The sequence below is a fragment of the Ursus arctos genome, unplaced genomic scaffold (assembly GCF_023065955.2).
Source record: "Ursus arctos isolate Adak ecotype North America unplaced genomic scaffold, UrsArc2.0 scaffold_15, whole genome shotgun sequence".
NCBI lineage: Eukaryota > Metazoa > Chordata > Mammalia > Carnivora > Ursidae > Ursus > Ursus arctos.
The window spans coordinates 28,292,938-28,313,972 of NW_026622819.1; the positions used below are offsets into that span (position 1 = coordinate 28,292,938).

At 41.4% G+C, this 21,035-nt stretch overlaps 1 protein-coding gene across 15 annotated transcripts in view; it reads right to left on the reverse strand.

Moving 5' to 3' along the window:
- Positions 1–558: 558 nt before the first annotated feature.
- The window catches only part of CPLANE1 (ciliogenesis and planar polarity effector complex subunit 1), a 136,112-nt gene continuing 115,635 nt past the window's right edge, over positions 559–21,035 (reverse strand). For 9 of the 15 annotated variants that reach the window (XM_026506834.4, XM_026506832.4, XM_026506835.4 and 6 more), the window contains 8 exons: positions 11,937–12,102; positions 9,751–9,809; positions 9,124–9,291; positions 8,258–8,370; positions 4,911–5,000; positions 2,890–3,003; positions 1,928–2,103; positions 559–1,526 (listed from right to left, as the gene is read on the reverse strand). In XM_026506834.4, the coding sequence (XP_026362619.3) occupies positions 1,359–1,526; positions 1,928–2,103; positions 2,890–3,003; positions 4,911–5,000; positions 8,258–8,370; positions 9,124–9,291; positions 9,751–9,809; positions 11,937–12,102 (1,054 nt within the window). In that variant the 3' untranslated portion in view covers positions 559–1,358. Of the gene's footprint in view, positions 1,527–1,927; positions 2,104–2,889; positions 3,004–4,910; positions 5,001–8,257; positions 8,371–9,123; positions 9,292–9,750; positions 9,810–11,936; positions 12,103–18,714; positions 20,549–21,035 lie in introns of those variants that run through there. The other 6 variants (XM_057312202.1, XM_048224339.2, XM_026506831.4 and 3 more) reach the window with 3 other exon arrangements.

Sequence of the window (21,035 nt, forward strand, 5' to 3'; positions counted from 1 at the left end):
AGTAAAGGGTTCACATTGTTAGCTCCAAAGCAGTCCTCAAACCCTATGCTCACAAAAATTATTTAGGGTCCTAAAGAGCTTTTGTTTGTGTGGGTATGTCTGTAAATATTTATCATGTTAGAAATTAAAGCTGAGGAAATTGTTTAAATATTTTTAATTACAGTGACCCACTCGGTGTTTTATTTTTTAGAGAGTGTGCGCACACGCTCGCAAGCAGGGGAGGGGCCGAGGGAGAGCGAGAATCTTAAGCAGACTCCGTGCCCAGCTGCAGAGCCCAACATGGGGCTCAATCTCATGACCTGAGCCGAAACCAAGAGTCGGACACTTTACCAACTGAGCCACCCATGTACCTCCCATTCACTGTTTATAACACATATTTACAAAAGTATTTTCCAAAACAAAACTTAGAAGAGTGGCACTGTTTTATAGTTTTACAAATCTCTTGAATGTTTGGCTTTATGGAAGATGTGGAATTCTCATACGTGCTTCTGCGCTCAGCCTGCTGTGGGATGTTGTTCTGGCTGAAGGACAGGAAAACAACCCGGCCCCACACAGGTATGTCGTTGGAAGAGGAAGCATATTTAATAGCTTTTTTAGACAACAGTATTCTTTCATACTATACCAAAAATTGACAAACGAGTGAAGGTTTTTAGTTTCTTCTTCTACTATTATTTGGGGGCAACACCAGAAATTGCCCAGGTCTCCACACCATGGTCTTTACAAAGTTAACACGAGCCTTCCAAAGTCAGGAATCCTATTTCCCGCTCAAAGCATCTTCACTGTTTCTTTCTCTGAGGCTTTGCGGGCTGCAGGGCACAGGACAGGTCTGGCTTATTTGCAAGTCCAGCATTACTGGAATGTGGCTGGTTTCTTTTCACTCTGGAGCCAGGCCTGCCCGGTGAACTTTAGGCTGTGCTCTAAAATGGAGTTCAGTATCGAATCTCAGAGTGAGATTGACTTTCTTCTTCTCCTCAATGAAAGATTCTTTTATCCATATAAGGTTGTTTCTCAAAACTCAGGGGGTAGTAAAGGAGGAGACAAAAGAGATTTTTATTGAAACAAATGTTACGTAAACTTGACTTGAAAGGTACTTTTCATCATTCAAAAAACTGTCTAAAGATAAGTCAAATGCAAAAGCATATAACAGATCTATAGGTAACCCTTTACCCATGAAGGCATAATTATTGAGAAGTGTTTATTTTCCCTCTTGAAAAGGCTAATCTGGGTAATAATATGGCTGCAGGTGGTATATTCACATTGCTTCCTTCGCTGCTTCTCTCTCTTAAACACACACATCTTTCAGAACTACTGTCACTGAGGTGCCGGCCTTTGCTTGGCAACAGAATGATGCTCGGGTCTTACAGGTCCAAGGCCCAGTGGACAGACAGGCTCTTGTCCTCTACACCGGCCACCATGTCTTCAATGGCATTCCAGTCCAGCTTGCTGAGGATGCTGCCAGTGCTCTCAGACACACTGTCCGGGCCACGGAAAGGAGGCTCTAGCTCTTCTTCGGCAGCTGACAGGTCCTACCAAATTAAGAAAGGCAGTAAGTAAGTGGTGGTCTGGGCCTGAGAAAAAAATAAATGGAACATGAACTGAGCTTTCCAAAGATTCTAGAGTTGCTCATCCACCAACTGGTGAAGCAGAGCAGGGCGGTGACCGCCCAGCACATGCGGGTGGATGATGGGCCGAACGTCCTCGGACACGATGGATGTTTATGCTCGTAGTACAATCGTCTGCTCTTACTTTCTTGTTAGTCTTTAGTTGAAAGGAAAATACAAATTCAAGGAAAACGCTCAAAGAGTATAGATGCTCTGAATCACTACTTCAATCTTACAGGATCTCCACATCCCACAGAAAGCAGTAAGCAACGACTGGAGAACACAGAGAAATCACTAGGCCGACTGACATCTGGAACAACGCTCACCTGGAGGAGGGAACTGTGGCTCTCGTGAAGGATTGTTCGGATGTGCGAAGGTACCATCCAGGGACTCACCATGGTCTCCTCTCTCTCGTACTCTATACACACCTGCTTTGATCGAGGTGAAAGCTCAGCACTAATGTGATTTTTTGTACACTGCAGACGACATGGAGCACCGGAACCTTCCAAGGGAAAAGGACAAAGGTACGTGGGACTGATTCATTTATGAGTTCATTTATTCATTCTGACTTTTATCATCAAATCCAAGGCAGTCACGTTTTACCTAAAGTTTTTTTTTTTATGATCTATTTTTAAGAAATCTCTGCACTCGACATGGGGCTCGAACTCACAACCCCCTGCCAATTGAGCCAGCCAGGCACCCCTTACCTAATAATTGAATCACAAGGTCTGGATATGGTTTTAACAATTTCTGCCCTGTCAGTGTGATAGAAAGAAATTGAATTCTGGCCATCTCTTCATTTTAAAAATAACAGTAGCCTCTAGGACAAGAGAGTCCGGGGAGGAGAGGCCACAGATATAACGGACCTGTGGAGAAGTTCCAACTGCAAAGCTGGGAGAGCAAACACTGTGGCAAAAAAGAAAACAGCCAGTAAAACAGAACCACCTGAGACTGAAGGTTAATAGAGAGACCACCAAGTGGTTAAGCAGTATGATAACCACGAAGGTAGGTCGTCTCTCCAAAGTAGACGGAAACACATGGAGACGGGGTGCTGAGGGAGCTGCTCCGAGAGATCAGGCCGTGAAAGATCAGCAAAGGCTGGAACCACCAACTAATCCCACCCTCACTTCTGCTACAGTTAATTTGGTAACTAGACTTCGATACTCCTCAAATGAACATAATTATTGCCATCTAAAAAGAACGACAAAATCATCACCAAAAATTAAGAAATTAAGGTTAACGGTCCTGCACTTTAGGATAAAGCTTTACCTATGGGGACTCTACATACCTTGAGAGGCTGTCACTGGCTGTCTCTCACCTGGATTTCTGCAGGGATGGCTTTGTAATTTCCTTCTCTTCAGATCCGAGTGCATTTCTCTAGGGTTGGTTCGGGATAGCCAATCTTAAAATACAATATGGAAACAATGCTGTGAAACTGAGCATGTGCAAAGCTTTTCAAGTTTGGGTGTCTGTGCCCCAGTGTGGACAGTGGACGTATTCTAAGGTAAAACAGATCCGTCAAGAAGAAACCCCACCATGGAAACTAGGCTGGCAAGCGAACCAGCTTACCTCGGGGAAGCACTCTCTGTAGGACATTGACCACCGCCACCCAGTTTCTTTATGAAACATACTGCCAAACAATGTCTGTGGAGTCTAGCCTGAGGAATCTGAAACTGAACAGCAAAACTGAATCCGTCCCCTGTACCTCCTCTTGCCCTACCGGTGTCTGATCTTGGGCCATACTCGAGACACGCAGCCGAGCTAGACACTTGGAGTCATACTCCACCTCCTCCTGTCACAGGGCTACCCCTGAACAATGAAAGAAATACTGCTGTTTGCCTTCCTATGGGCAAGGCCTCATGCCAGATCATAATTCACTTCACAAAACCCCGGATCTCTGGGTTTTCATAAATATAGTATCAGCGTCCATATAATTTCAGCTATTTTTAGGGGCAACATTATATTTTGGGGTATTTTATCTGTTAAACTAACATTGCTAGATATTTGTTTAGAAAAGAATAAACTAGCTTTTGGGTACTCCAAACTAGAAAACATTTTACAAAAGATTAAAATGGGAGACTTTGAAAGAAAAACAAAGTCTGGGATTATACAATTAGAAGCACAGGAAACGGGGGCGCCTGGGTGGCACAGTGGTTAAGCGTCTGCCTTCGGCTCAGGGCGTGATCCCGGCGTTATGGGATCAAGCCCCACATCAGGCTCCTCCGCTGGAAGCGTGCTTCTTCCTCTCCCACTCCCCCTGCGTGTGTTCCCTCTCTCGCTGGCTGTCTCTATCTCTGTTGAATAAATAAATAAAATCTTTAAAAAAAAAAAAAAACACAGGAAATGCTTCTAGCACTCAAACTGACCCTAGTAATTACAGCTTTGAGGCTTAAGGCATTCAGTGGGGAAAACTGTGGAAAAAGAACCAAAGAGAATTTCTAGGAAATACAGCCATCAACAGTAAAACTTGGCAGGTGAAAGAGCAGATGCAGCTGAAGAGAGAGGCAGTGAACTGGAAGACGGCAGCACTGGAGAGAGGCCGAGGGGCAGGAATAGATTCATTCACGTTTCTCATCATTTTTATACTACATATAATCAGTGTTTGCATTGTGGTCCCTACCAAATGTAGTTATTTCTATAAATCAGGATAATGCCATAGAGCTCACTCAGTTAATGTGAGGATTAAGTGAGATCACGCACAGTGTTAATACAATGCTTGGCATCAGGCGTCACTTCCCTAAGCCTCCCTGGCTTCGGCTGTAAGACAGGGATAACAGTTGCCCTGTCTATCCACCAGGGCCGTTACGGAGAGCTCACAGGAGAATAATGTGAACGGACTTTTAAATGGTGAAGAGTAACATGGGGTGAGGGGTGGGCCGGACTTGATCTTCATTCTTAGGAATTAAGATCATGATCAGTTCCCTCTCTAGAAGATCGGAGCACAGCTGATTTAGAATCCCCAGATTTACAGGTCTGTGTGCGACATGACTCTGTGACAGCGGCCCCCTCTGAATATTTGTTTTTACGTTCAATACTCTGCTAAGCCCGTAATATATGTTCTCACTCTAATAATCCGGATTTTGCAGGTGAGAAAGCTGAGGTTTACACAGATGGGTTAGGAATTTGCCCAAAGCTAAAGAGTAAATGGTGAAATAGGATTCCAAAGACAGCGAACTCTGCAGCCTGTTCACTAAACCGCTGTACCACACAGCCAGAGCCTTCATTCTGAAATCTGTATTTGAAATGTCTAAGTGTGTCTTACAATTTTTAAAAATTTAAGTTGAACTTTATTCTCTATTCCTCCCTTACCTTTTTGGAAGGTAACTGGAGACGGCACAGCCTTTCTCACTGCCGCTTTGGCTCCCCCACCTTTACTCTGTCTGGCAGAAGTAGCAGTTCCTAGAAAAACAGGCCAACTTCTTTAACCTTCTGTATGCTGCCATGATGTTTCACATACCATACTGTACATTCTTTAAGGACAGAAACTTCTGATTAAGATGGGGCCCAATACATGTGATTGATTTAAACCAAGAAAGCAAAACAAAAGTGCAGAAGAAGGAAGGGAAAACTCTCCTTTGAAACTTGGTATCTCATAGCACGACCACGGTCCTCTCTCAAACTGGCAAATGCGCCTTGACAACCTCTCTGGCAACCGGAAAAGGCAGCCGCATAAGCCTATTAGCAGTGAACACCTTGACAGAATGCCAAGTTAGATTTTATCAAAACAATGATTAACTAAGGTTTCTTAAATTCCAGGATTAATAACCACTGTTTATTATTTCTGTTATGCAAAATGTTTTACTTATTACCTTCAGTACCCCTACGAGGTAGGTTTTAATAACATATTTGAGACACCAAGCGAGCAGCAGAGCTGAGATATGAATGTAGGCCGGGATGATTCCAAAGGCTGGAAATTTTTTTATGCTTTTGATGCCTCTCAGTTACTTATCATAGCCCTTATATTGTTTTTGATAGAACTAAACATAAAACAAGCAAAAAAGAAAAAAAAGCAGGAAGATCTCTAAGTATAACAGCTTACAATCAATCAGGGCTGGAGATATTTGCCAGGAACAACACACTAGACAGATAACAACATATAGTCAGACTCAAGTATCTTCAGAAAAACCCCTTCTTTTACAAATGAGCTGCAGTGAACTTAAAAATCTTGATGAGTCCTCACTTCCCCACCTGTGCACTGACTGAACTGCCTCATGTGGGGCCCGGGGATCTGTGTCGCTGACTAGGGGAGGGCCTGGGATCCATCATGCCTGCATTTCTCCCACTGCCGCACAACACTGGGGGATTGAAAGCCTCGGAATGTAGCCAGGGGAAAGGTTGAGTTCTGGGTGCAACCTGGATAGAAGCCAGCATGTTCACCAGCCCCTCCAGTTGCCTTTTTTCCTCTTCTGGGGAAGCTAAGGGACAGGTTAGCTGGGATGACGGCAAGCTACACGTGGTCTTCTCTGACATAGTATAAATACAACAATATCCACCCACTAATATTCCTGAACAGTAGTTTATAAATAGCTATTTTTAGGCAGAAAAGCTAAACAGCCATTTTTTTTCATTTATCCAAGCATTCAATAATCTCATTTGTCCAGTGTGAGTGGTAGTACAAGATAAAGGAGACAGTGTTGCTACCTTCACAAGATTTCGTCTAGCATGGGACAGAAGTTGACAAGTGACTACATGAGACCTGCTGCAGCATGATGGGGGCGGGGGCAGACGACAATAAAGAAACGGTAACCATGGCAGCTGAGGCAGTTGTTGTGGATACTCACAACCACCGGAACCACCAGGCAAGTTAAGTATTAGCCCCCATTTAAAATTCATGACCTCGGTTTGGAAGAACTGAAGAATTAAGATGAGGGATGGCAGACACAGAGGTGAGGCATTCAAGGAAGGGAGACTTTTGAGGAAAGAGCCACCCAGCACAGCCCGTGGCTGGAGAGCAAGCCGGCCGAAGAGATGGGGAAAGAAGGCTAAGAAGGGAGAAGGGGAGCGTGCCTCGAAGGCAGGGAACAAGCTCTGGACTGGTCTGCGTGGGGTGGGGGTCCCAGTGTGCAGGAGCACCTCTTCCAGGACAGTCCAGCAAGGGCGGGGGAGCTGACCAAAGAAGGGCCGAGGCCTCAGCCCAGGTGAGTGCGACGTAACTGTCCAGGCCTGACACTGGACAGATCCAAGACAAAGGCACATTTCCATAGAATCCAAGACTTTTCCATCTGATATTAAGAAAGTTTAAAGTTTAAAATCCTTGCTAATTTTTGGCATTTCTTTTATTTACCTTTAGCAAATGTATCAGGTATAAAATAAACAAAGAAAACATGGTTACTATTTTGAAATTTTAGTTTAAAAAGAGCACTATTGTCTTATTGTAATTTGTTAATCAAGAGCAAAAGCTAATTAAGTTTTATTTAGAGGACTGGAATTTATGGAAATTTCCATTTTGTAAATTGAGGCAGCATAATGAAGCATAGGTTCTAAGTGTGTAGGCTCCAGACCCAGACTGGGTTCAAATCCCAGCTCTGCTACTTCCTAGCTGTCTGATCTCAGGCAGTTATTTCAACTTTTTCTGCCTGGGTTTTCTCATCTGTAAAATGGGAACATAATAGCACATGTCTCACAGGGTTGTAATTAAAGAGCTTAAACAGAACCTGGCATATTAGTTTACTACACAGCTAAAAGCTGTGTGTGTTTATACTACATATTAACTACGATTATACATTTTTTTAAGATTTTTTATTTTGAGAGAGAGAGAGTGCGAGCAGGGGGAGGAGCAGAGAGAGAGGGAGAACCCCAAGCAGACACCACAATGAGTGTGGAGGCTGACATGAGGCTCCATCTCATGACTCTGAGATCATGACCTGAGCCGAAAATGCACCTGGGTGGCTCAGTCCATTAGGCATCTGCCTATGGCTCAGGTCATGATCCCAGGGTCCTGGGATCAAGCCCCACGTCAGGCTCCCTGCTCAGCGGGGAGTCTGCTTCTCCTTCTCACTCTCCCTCAGTGCTCTCTCTCTCTCTCTCAAATAAATTTTTTAAATCTTAAAAAAAAAAGCCACTCAACTGACTGATCCACCTAGGCACACCTATGATTACACATTTTTTAATGTGTAATCATTTCACAAAATAAGAATATTTTACTTTGGTAATCAAAACCCAAATATGGCAAAATTAAAGGAAGGCTAGCAATAAATAACAGATATTATATCTTCAAATGTGGAAAAGGATGTTCGAAAGGTAACAACATGATAGTTCAATATGAGCCTCTTAGTACTCCTCTTCTGTGATGTCCTGGTGTCTGTCTGACATCCTAACATCTATAAGAACTTGATTTGTAAAAATGCCTACCTCTTTAGGCAGACGTGCAAAAGAAACAGATTCCCAAAGAAGTCTTACCTAAATATTGACTGTTCAAACTCTATTATAAAAAGGCCATTCGTTTAAGAAGATTTCTGGGGTCTTCCTATTTCAAAGCGATAGAACAGACAAAATCCCAGCGCAGGTAAGTCTTTATCAATCCTGCAACTTGCATTCTGCTGAAATGAGAACTGCTTTTCACTAAGATTTCATTTTACTAATGACAACCAACTCCGGAGACGAGGAGGTCCAAATTATACAAAATTTAAACTTAAAAAAAAAGCTTAGTGTCTTACCACATGGCCAAGGAGGCCCTTGAGCTTTCCCCTTTCGGATGTAACTTGGTCTGGATATATATCTGAATTTTCCAGGTTGATTTATTGGAATATTGTGACCATATTGATTCTCTCTAAAGTAGAAATTACATAATTATTATATTCTTAGACTCTCGTATCAGTAATGAACTATATTGCAAAAGGCCCAAATTCTAGCTCAGATTAATACATTCACTTGACATTGCTTATTCTGTACTTCAGTGATTTCATGTTATAACAATTCTCAAAAATTAGTCTTCGTGTCTCACACCTTAAACTTCATTTTTTTTTAAAGAAATTGTTTTTGGTTATCTGTCCATTTCAAATTGTCTATGTATTTGGCAGTTGCTTATGTATTTAATACCCTGCTTTATTTTAGAAAAGATTCAAGGGAGTCTCTGGTATTTTGAGTAGACCACAAATTATACACACACAAGTGATCTGATTACATGTGGGTTTGTGTTGGGAAGAGACAGTGGAGAAGAAGTGATAAGCTGGTGGGGACTATTTCTGCAAGCGTGGAGCCAAGTGGAGAAACAGGGAGAACAGTGAGGAGGCAGATTATAGAAAAGGAGGAAACAGAATTGAACAGATATCAAAATTGTAGTAGGTATGCCGAAGTGCTTTGTCATATCTTAGAGATATAATGACATTTTTGTCTTTTTCCTTGGTGATTGTATAAACTTATAAAGACCTCATAGCTATGGGACCATGTTTTTCTTTACTTGATTTTCATATTTCTGAGCAGGGTAGATGCAAATACACTGAACCTGGGTGATGAGAGCACTAAATTCTTCTTATCATGCCTGACATAATCTTGCCAAATGACATGCCAAACTTTGTCTTACCTTCTTGGAGAAAGAGAGTGTTGCTCTCGGGAAATCTGAGCAGTTCTGGGTTTGTTAGGCAAGACTTTCTGTGCAGTTGTTGGTAATTGTACTGATTCAGATAACAGTTCATTCATCAGACTGTATGCTTGTGAGATCCGCCGACTATAGTGGTCAGAGAGTAGCAATCTTCAGACAAAGAATAAAACAGCATTTAATAAAAGAGTCATTTTCAGTTCATATTTCTAGAGGGAACATAATGTTTAAAGATCACCTAGCATTTGTTTTTTTCAATGCTTTTCAAATGCAAATTCATATTTCAGATTTCTGAAAACCATTAGGTGGAAATTAGTAAAGGCACCTGTAGTTATGGCTTTTTGAGTGTTTTCAAAATGCACATACATATCTGGATTGGGAGAGGGTGGGCAATAGCAGAAATAAAAGTCATGAAAATTCAATGAAATAAACGATATTTGAAAGCAAATTCCTAAAAAGTCTAGTGGAGTCTATTTGCCTTGCAGTTATCACCCATAATTTTCTGTTTATGGACAAAACGGGGCTACTGTGAAGACTAGAGTTTCTCAGGCATTGTCGACGCCTCAGGTGCGCAAACTGGAGAGGATGCTGGGGTACAGCTACCCAGCTCACCTGTCCTTTTCATTCTTCATCTTCTGTCTCAGCCTGATTTCCCGTGAAGTCATATAAAACTGCATGAGAAATACCTGGTTAGTCCATTAATGTTCAGTTCAAATAATTAAGCCATTGTGATCCATGGAAAACATGAAAATTCACGAATCAATTTTAATAGGTTAAAACATATTTTTGCTATTCAGGAAACAGCGCAAAATGTCATATTTGACAAAGCTTTCTATCCCAAGCACAAAACATGAAAATGTTGAAGCATCACGTAATTAAAATCTAGTTTAATATAAAGTGGAATGCAAAATCCACTTTAGTAGCTAAATTCATGTATTTTCTCAAAAGGAGAGAACTTATCAGCTGAATTTATTTTTTTCTTTTTTAATTTAAATTCAATTAACATATAGTGTCAGCTGCATTTAAGATGGAAAACAAGAACATTTTAAGGATGAAGACATACACTTCATACTCAGTCTTGTGATTAATCTAACAGTGTGCTTGATAAAGCAGAAAGGAGTTAGACCTTTAAAACTATCATTTTGACGTTTTAAAAAGTCTACCAGTAACCTACTGTAGTATGATCACTGTGACTTGTAAACTCTTCAAAACTTAGGCACCATGAGGCAAACTAGCAAGTGTCTTATTCCAGAACATTGAATTACTAGAGTTACTAATGAAGTCCTTTTACACACAATTGTGTATATAAAAATGTGCACACACAAGTGCATTCACTCTCTGTGGGTTCTACACGGAAGCAGTAACAAAGATCTTATTAATTTCTGATATAAGTTCAAATGAAATTTTTAATTACATTAACCCCTCACTAAACCCATACCTTCACCTAAATAGAAGCTAAAAATAAGCAGGCGTTTGCGTTGTGAAGGAGAGGTCACAAAGTTGATGAACCAAGCAATCCCAGTGCCCTCAGAGTTCATTTGTTCTAAATTTGGACAGAATTCTAACTATCTTGGGTATTTGCTTGGTTGACAGAGAGGGTTATAGCAGAACCCCCCTCCCCCGTGGGGCGGAGGAACACACACATAAACACATGCACTTGAAGATTCTAGTCAGGTACCTCAGTAGCCTTGAAGGTCATTACCGGGTCCTTAACACTCTCCACAAAATGTTCTATTAATTAACATGGGGGCACCTGGGCGGCTCAGTTGGTTTAGCGTCTGACTCTGGATTTGGGCTCAGGTCATGATCTCAGGGTCGTGAGATGGAGCCCCATGTTGGGCTCCATGCCCAACATCTTACTGATTTAAGATTTTCTTTCCCTTTCCCTCTGCCCCTCCCTCCAGCTCCTGTGTGTGTGTGTGTGTGCACGCGCGCACGTGTGTGTGCGTTTGCACGTGCACGCATGCGCTCTCTCTTAAAAAAAAAAGGTATATTAACATCAACATGCTTTCTCCAGACACAAGTTCAGTAACGTATGCAATTTACATAATAGTTCGCCTACGTTTGCACCATTTGATGCTTAAATGTAACAGCCTTATCTGGAAAATTCACTTTCATAGAATATGTTTCCCTAATGATGCTGGAAAAAATTAAGTACTATTATATTTTATCTCAAATTACCAAGTAAAAAACTGTAAGTATAATTCAAATGTAATTTTCATGGTAATGTGATTATCAAAGTACCGCTGCTTTATTTCACCTTCTGAAGAATACTGCCTCTGACCGAGCCGTGGTGCTTTCCAGTCAGGGCTCAGGAAATAAATGCTGACAGTTTAGGGGGCACCTGACATGCACGCACACACACCATTGCACCCTTGGTATCTGCCTGGACCACACTCTATTTTTTGTAGGTAACTCCTGGATGCAAAATTGATTTTTAAAATGGCTTCGCTACACACACAGTCAGTTGTTCAGCTGCCACTGACTCTCACTGGAAATTAAGGAACAGCTCCAGCTGGTTGCCAATCACTCAACCTCTTCACTTGGTTAAAGTTGGCTGGAGCCATAATTAGCCTGCGGAAGAAGAAGGATCTAAGATAGTTCAACAGAGCATGGTTTGTAGAATACCTTGCTACAGTTTGGTTAGGTAATTCACATTTTCTGACAAAGAAAATGGTGACACTTCTGTCTAATAAAAAATGCATCCAAATTACGTTAATCCTTTTCTTGAATATTTGCCAGGGAAAACCTGCACATATTCGGTGCTAATCCCATCGCCCCTGATACTGCACACTTACTGGATTGCTCCTCGGGCAGAAAGGGTCATGTTCTCGCCCTCTCTTCTCTGCCAGCTGGTGTAAGTACTCTGCCATTCGTTCCTTGCGTTTTCTTTTCATCCACACCTGAATTTCTCTTCTTTCCTTCTCAGTTCTTTGTGTTCGTCTACCAGAAGAATGCTGAATTCTGAGAAATTTAGCAGGCAGGGCATCACTTGATTTTACATTTTTTTATGGCTCTAAGTAGTATCACAACTAAATACTGTTTATTGGAAAGGGATTTTTCTTAAAGATTTTTTTAAAGTAATTTCTTCACCCAACATGGGGCTTGAACTCACAATCCTGAGATCAAGAGTCACCTGTGCCACCAACTGAGCCCAGCCAGGCGTCCCTATTTGGAAAAGTTTTTCCCATTCTCAAAAATTAGTACGCATCATGTCTCTATCAACTTGCTCCAACCTGTTCCCTGAAATCCACTGAAAATGATCTCAGAAAGCTCACCAACAGCCTCTTCATCCTACTGGACTTCTCCATAACATTTAATACAATTGGCTCCTCTTTTCTGTGTTAAACCCTCTCTTACATGGGTCTTATTCTAACTCTGAAAACACTGTGCAGCCTCCTACATTGGCTCCTTTCGTCTCTGCTCACTTCAATATTAATGTCTTTAAAGGTTCTCTTTTGGACTTCTTCACCAATCATCTACTCCTGGACTACCTCAGTCACTTCCAAAACTTATACCAGAGAGATGACTTCTAAACAGCTGCCCTTGGGGAGCTAGCCTCACACTCATGCCCACGCCATACTTCGCATGGGCTGGCCTGAGCTGATGACCGGGCATGGCGGGCATGTTATGGCTGGCCCATTCCTGCAAGACACAGAACTCCTCTGATGGGCAGTGTGGATGGATGTCTCACCACTGACCCAGCTGAAACTTTCCTAGAACACCACACTCTGACATTCCACTTACTCGGCCCTCTCCCCTCCCCCTTCCCTTTCTCCTTCACAGGGTGGGATCACGCCGACATTGTGGTCTGATGGTCCCCCTCACTTCTGTGTTTTCTCCCCTTTCCCCTCACAGGCCTTTCTCCCAATAAATGTCTTGCACATCTAATCCCATCTTGGCTTCTGCTTCTCAGATGATGTGAACTGACACAAGTAGGACTGAAAATGGTCCAAGGAAACAGGTGGTGTGAGACAGGGATTTGGGGCAGACTCATCACCTAACATGAGAGGAGAACATCACCCTAAATGGAAGGTCACTGGTACAAACAATGTGGTTTATACTGAAAACCTGCTTTTCTTTCTGGAAATCTGGATTTGGTATGTGCCAGGAAGAGGCTGCCTACTCAACCAGCCCCCAAGAAAAACTCTGGGCACTGAGCCCCTAAATGAGCCTTCGTGATGGACGTTATCTCACATGTACTGTCACAACCTGCTGCTGGAGGAATTGTGTCGTGTTGGGACCGCACTGGGAGAGGATTCTTAGGAACCTGTGCCTGGTTTCCCTCAGAATTCACTGCATGTGCTCTATTTCCCTTGCTGGTTTTGCTTTGAATCCTCTTGTAATAAATTAAATCTTGAGTATGACTCTCTGAGTTCTGTAAGTCCTCCTGTCAATCAATGAACTAAAAGTGATCCTGGGGACCCCTAACACAGGATCAGATCCACATTGGGACTGCAGTCTGATAGCTGTCCCCATGTCCTCTGGCTCCTGTCCCTTTCTCCCTCACAGGTGTTTCTCCAAATAAATCTCAGCTCACCTAAATCTTATTTTGGCATTTGCTTCTGGGATGACCTAAAACTAATGTGCCAATGAATATTACTAAGTGAATATTCTCCTGGCACCTTATAACATATCTGAAACTACATTCTCTATCTTGCCAAAGAAATCACCATCAACTCAGTCATTCAAATAGAAAATTATTCTCATACTCTCCTGACGGCCTGCAGGTTTACTCAAGATTATTATCCTACACTCTCCATTCTCAGCCCCTTCATCTTTAGACTACTGAAGTAAGACCTCCAGTTGGTTCCCATTTCTAGTTTAAAGCCCTTTGCTGACCCCCTTATTGCTTGCAGATAAGGAATGGTTGCCTTTGGCCCCCAATCTACAGCCAGCGCACCCAGCCAGATCCTCTCTCTCCTTCCGAGGCATGAACTCTAGTCACATCTAACTCTCAGCCCATATCTAATCATCACTCCTTTGCATTTTATATTCTTGCTGCCTTGAATACCCTTTCTACTGTTTGTAAGCAACACAAATTTCTATTAGTCCTTTGAAATACAGCTCGAACACCATAACTAGTGAAGCTACTGCCTTTGACTGACTCTCCCCACAAGCTCCCATAGCACACTCATATAATTTGGTCTTACGTCACACTCTTTTTACAGTTCTTTCTCCATTCAAGAGTACAAACCATATTTTTATTCTAAATCTTGATACTTACATTATTGATGAAATATTCATAACATTCATAAGGTTGACTGTCTTATATAAACAAGCCGAGAGGTAGATGTATCCCAAGGAAGCACTAGTAGGAAAGCCAGACTTTATTCTCTCAGGAACCAGTTCTTGGATCAGGACACATTGCAAGGAAAAACATTTTAACCTAATATTCCAGGAAAAGGCTATTTAATATGTATTCTAAGGATTAATATTTATGGCAAAGTACTATGAAGTCTTTAGCTGGGGTGCCTGGGTGGCTCAGTCGGTTAAGTGGCTGACTCTTGATTTTGGCTCAGGTCATGATCTCAGGGTCGTGGGATTAAGCCCCACATCGGGCTCCACACTCAGCACAGAGTCTGCTTGTCCCTCTCCCTCCCCCTCTACCCCTCCCCCCACTTGCATGCATGTGGACACACGCACCCTCTCTAAAAGTGAATGGATAAATAAAATCTTTTTAAAAATCTTTAATTACTTCTAAAAAGAAAGGATTAAATTTATGTTGCACTTAAAGTGATGAGAACTTCCAGAGAAGTCGGCAGAGTAGGAGAACCCTAAGCTCATCTCATCCCATGGATATGATTAGATAACATTGATATCAGTGTAAATAACCCAGAAAATGATCAAAGACTAGAAGAACAAACTCCATCCATAGCTAAGTGTAGAGAAGACGCCATATCAAAGAGGGCAGGAGGGGTGGAGACACAGTCAGGGGCTAAATGGAACCACAGGGACGGTGTGCTGGTGGGAGGGATGCTGTGGGCATGGTGAGGGGAGAGAAATAGACCCTCACACTGAGACGCCCACATAGGAAAGATGAATCCCCATAACTTTTGGCTTCGAAAACCACAGGGATTAAATTTTGCACGTTCTTATAATCAGTAGGACTTAAAAGGTGTAACTTAAAAAATCGGCAGTCTCAGCTCTGGGAGAGCATGGAGAGAGCAACTGAGTCCCTGCCCTTAAAGAGAGAGCATAAGAGACAGCATAGAAGCAGCAGTGTGAAAAATGCCTGGGGCATGGGGGAGGGAGGGAGGCTTGTTTACTAATCTCAAAGCATGTGCTAGAGGGGCAGTGATCTTTGGAAGACTTCTCCAAGAACAAAAGAGCTGACAGGCACCATTTCTGTCCCCTGCCCCCCAGCCTAGACACAGAGACACCTGTAGGAATCAGCACAACACTGACACTCTATCTAACTTGCTAACAATGCACCCGCCCCCATGTTTTCCTGCAGACCCATCCCCTCCTGTCAGGATTCCAACTCTCCTCCAATAGCAAACCCACTCAAATCATGATAACACCCACATCCCACCTCAATTATCTCCTGTGGACTCGCCCCCTCCCATATGCTTTTGGCCAGAGCCCATCCAAAACTGTGCCACAAGCCTGGCAATGTACGAGCAGCTCCAACAGGAGCCAACGCCACTCCAAAGTGACTCCTGGCCCAGGGAGAGATAACCACACACAACGATCAGACTGCAGCCCCAGCGGTGGGGTAGAGGCAGACATCTGGTTTGACTACAGGCCCCACCCACCAACAAAAGCTTCTCAGGAGACAACACAAGGAACGTGCCCTGCACTTTGGTGCTACTACGTCTCTGGCAAGCACCTGGTCTGACTCAACTCAAGCCCAAGGTGACCCTAGACTGGCCCACTAACACAGGGACTACACCCTGTCCAAAACAGGCAAAGAAAGCCATTATAGACAACGGGACTGAAGGAAAAAGTGGCTCAGCCACAACATCAGGGCACATGCAACACTCAGAGGAGACACCCCTGAAGTGCCAGTTCTGGTAATCGGGGCAACTGCACTGCAGGGCACTACAAGACCTCTTCTTCAGAAGGCCACTACATTCCAGAGCAGGAGATGTAGCTGACTTCCCTAGCACAGAAATATAGTTATAGAGAGTTAGACAAAATGAGGACACAGAGGAATATGTCCCAAATGAAAGAAAAGGACAGAATCACAGAAAGAAACCCACGTGAAATGGACATAGTAATATGACCAAAAGAGAACTTACAATAATGGTCATAAAGATGCTCACTGAAAAAAAAGCGAAGGACATCAGTGCGACCCTTAACAAAGAGATGGAAAACAAAAGAACCAATCAGAGATGAATAATACAATAAATGAAATTAAAAATATACTAGATGCAATGAATAGGAGACTAGAGGAAGTAGAAAAATGGATCAACAACCTGGGGGACAGAGTAATGGAAAGCAATCAAGCTGAACAGTTGAGAGAAAAATATAATACAAAATAAAAATAGTCTTAGGGCCTCAGCAACACCAGCAAGTGTAATAACATTTGCATTATACAGATCCCAGAAGGCTAAGACAGAGAAAAGGGAGCAGAAAATTTACTTCAAGAAAATAATATCTGAACATTTCCCAAATCTGGCGAGGGAAACAGAAATTCAGATCCAGAAGGCACAGAAATCCCCCAATAAAATCAACCCAAGGAGGTCCACACCAAGATACAGAGTAATTAAAATGGCAAAAAAATAGTAATAGAGAATTTTATTTTATTTTATTTTTTAATGATTTTTTATTATATTACGTTAGTCACCATACAGTACATCCCCGGTTTCCGATGTAAGGCTTGATGATTCATTAGTTGTGTATAACACCCAGTGCACCATGCAATACGTGCCCTCCTTACTACCCATCACCAGTCTATCCCATTCCCCCACCCCCCTCCCCTCTGAAGTCCTCAGTTTGTTTCTCATAGTCCATAGTCTCTCATGTTTCATTCCCCCTTCTGATTACCCCCCCTTTAAAGAGAGAATTTTAAAAAGCAGCAAAAGAAAACAGTTACATACAAGGAAAATCTCACAAACAGCTGATTTTTCAGTAGAAACTGGGCAGGTCAGAAGGCAGTGGAATGATATATTCAAAGTACTGAAAGGAAAAAAACCTGCAGCCAAGAATACTCATCCAGCAAGGCTATCGTTCAGAACGGGAGACAGAAAAAGTTTCCCAAACAAACGAAAGTTAAAAGAATTCATGACCACTAAACCAGCCCTATAAAAAATGTCAAAGGGGACTCTTCTAGTGGAAAGGAAAAATCGTAAGTAGGAGTAAGAAAAGTAGAAGGAACAAAAATAATAAAAATAAGTATATCTATAAAAATCAGTCAAGGAACTCATGAAATAAAAGGATGTAAAGTATGACACTATACACCTAAAACATGGGAGGTGGGGAGAAGAGCAAAGAATGGGTTCAAACTTAAGCACCCGTCAACTTAATATAGACTGCTATATGCATAAGATGTTATATACAAACTGAATGGTAACTACAAATCAAAAACCGATAATAGATATGCAAAAAAATAAAGAGGGGGCGCCTGGGTGGCACAGTGGTTAAGCGTCTGCCTTCAGCTCAGGGCGTGATCCCGGCATTACGGGATCGAGCCCCACATCAGGCTCCTCTGCTATGAGCCTGCTTCTTCCTCTCCCACTCCCCCTGCTTGTGTTCCCTCTCTCTCTGGCTGTCTCTATCTCTGTCAAATAAATAAATAAAATCTTTAAAAATAAATAAAGAGAAAGGAATCCAAGTATATCATTAAAGAAAGCCAGCAAACCAAAGAGAAGACAGCAAGAGAAGAAAGGAACAGAGAAGCAGCACAAACACAACCATAGCACAAATAACAAAATGGTAATAAGTACATACCTATCAATAATTACTTTGAATATAAATGGGCTAAACAAATTGGACAACCTACAAGAATTCTTCCTAGAAACATATAATCTCCCAAAACTGAAGCAGGAAGAAATAGAAATTTTTTTTTTTAAAGATTTTATTTATTTATTTGACAGAGATAGAGACAGCCAGCGAGAGAGGGAACACAAGCAGGGGGAGTGGGAGAGGAAGAAGCAGGCTCATAGCGGAGGAGCCTGATGTGGGGCTCGATCCCATAACGCTGGGATCACGCCCTGAGCCGAAGGCAGACGCTTAACCGCTGTGCCACCCAGGCGCCCCAGGAAGAAATAGAAAATTTGAACAGACTGATCACCAGCATGAAACTGAATCCATAATCAAAGAACTTACAACAAACAAGTCCAGGACAAGAGAGCTTCACAGATGAATTTTACCAAACATGCACAGAAAAGTTAATATCTATTCTTCCCAAACTATTCCAAAAAATAGAAGAGGAAGGAAAGCTTCCAAATTAATTCTACAAGGCCAGCATTACCTCAATACCAAAACCAGATAAAGACACAAGAAAGAAAGAAAAGAAAAGAAAAGAAAAGAAAAGAAAAGAAAAGAAAAGAAAAAAAAGAAAAGAAAAGAAAAGAAAAGAAAGAAAGAAAGAACGAACGAACGAACGAACGAACTACTGGGCTACCTGGGTGGCTCAGTTGGTTAAACATCTGACTCTTGATTTCAGGTCAGGTCATGATCTCAGGGGTTGTGAGAATGAGTTCTGCATTGGGCTCCATGCTTAGCGGGGAGTCTGCTTGACATTCTCTCCCTCCCTCCCCCCCAAGCTCTCTCTCTAAAATAATAAATAAATCTTTTTAAAAAAAGAGAGAGAACTACAGGCAAATATCTCTGATGAACACAGATGCAAAAATCCTCAACAAAATATTAGCAAACCAAATTAATAGTACATTAAAAAAATCATTCACCAAAAGCATTTGACAAAGTACAACGTCCATGCATGACAAAAACCTTCAATGAAGTAGGTTTAAAGGGTACATACCTCAACATAATAAAGGCCATATATGAAAAACCCACAGTTAATGTCATACTCAATAGTAAAAAAAAAAAAAAAAAAAAAAAAACCAAAAAACTTGACAGCTTTCCCCTAAGATCAGAACAAGACAAGGATGTCTACTCTCACCATTTGCAGTCAACATAGTACTGGAAGTCCTAGCCACACAATCAGACAAGAAAAAGGGAAAAAAATGCATCCAAATTGGTAAGGAAGAAATAAAACTTTCATTATTTGCAGATGACATAATACTATACATAGGAAACCCTAAAGACTCACCAAAAAACTAGAATAATTGAATTCAGTAAGGTGCAGAACACAAAATCAATATACAGAAATTCATTATATTTCTATACACTAATAATGAAGTAGCAGAAAAAGAAATTAATAAAACAATCCCATTTACAATTACACCAAAAATAATAAAATACCTAGGAATAAATCTCACCAAGGAGGTGAAAGACCTGTATTCTGAAAACTATAAAACACTGATGAAAGAAATTGAAGATGACACAAACAAATGGAAAGATATTCCATGTTCACGGATTGGGAGAACAAATATTGTTAAAATGTCCATACTACCCAAAGCAATCTACAGATTTAGTGCAAACCCTATCAAAATACCAACAGCATTTTTCAGAAATAACCCCACAATGTGTATGGAACCACAAAAGACTCCAAGTAGCCAAAGCAATCTTGAAAAAGTACAAAGGTGGAGGTATCACAATACCAGATTTCAAGATATACCACAACGCTGCAGTAATCAAAACAGTATGGCACTGGCACAAAAACAACCACATAGCTCAATAGAACAGAACAGAGAGCCCAGAAATAAACACACTATTATATGGTCAATTAATCATTGGCAAATCAGGAAAGAATATGCAATGGGAAAAGATGGTTGCTTCAACAAATGGTGCTAGGAAAACTGGACAGCAACATGCAAAACAATGAAACTGGACCACTTCCTTACACCCAACAGAAAAATAAATTAAAAATGGATTAAGGACCCAAATGGGAGACCTGAAACCATAAAAATTCTAGAAGACAGTACAGGCAGTAATTTCTCAGACACTGGTTATAGCAACATTTTTCTACATGTCTTCCGAGGCAAGGGTAACAAAAGCAAAAATAAACTATTGGAACTACATCAAAATACAAAGCTTCTGCACAGCAAAGGAAACAATCAACAAAACTAAAAGACAACCTACTGAATGGGAAAACATATTTGCAAATGACATATCCAATAAAGGGTTAGTATCCAAAATATATAAAGAACTTACACAACTCAACACCAAAAAACCCCAAATAATCCAATTAAAAAATGGGCAGAAGGCATGAACAGACATTTCTCCAAAGAAGACATCCAGATGGCCAAGAGACACATGAAAAGGTGCTCGACGTCACTCATCATCAGGCAAATGCAAATCAAAGCCACAATAAGATATCACCTCACACCTGTCGGAATGGCTAAAATAAAAAACAAGAAACAAGTGTTGGTGAGGATGTGGAGAAAAAGGAATCCTTGTGCACTGTTGGTGGGAATGCAGACTGGTGCAGCCACTCTGGAAAACAGTATGAAGATTTCTCAAAAAGTTAAAAATAAAACTACCCTATGATCCAGTAATTCCATTACTAGTTGTTTTCCTAAAGAATACAAAAACACTAATTCGAAGGGATATATCCACTCCAATGTTTACTGCATTATTTACAATAGCCAAATTATGGAAGCAGCCCAGGTGTTCGTTGATAGTTGAATGGATAAAGAAGTGGGGTACATATACCATGGAATATTACTCAGCCATAAAGATGAATGAAATCTTGCCATTTGCAACAACATGGATGGAGCTAGAGAGCATACTGCTAAGCGAAATAAGTCAGAGAAAGACAAATAAATACCATATGATTTCACTCATACAAACAACGAAACAAATGAACAAAAAAGAAAAGAGAAAAA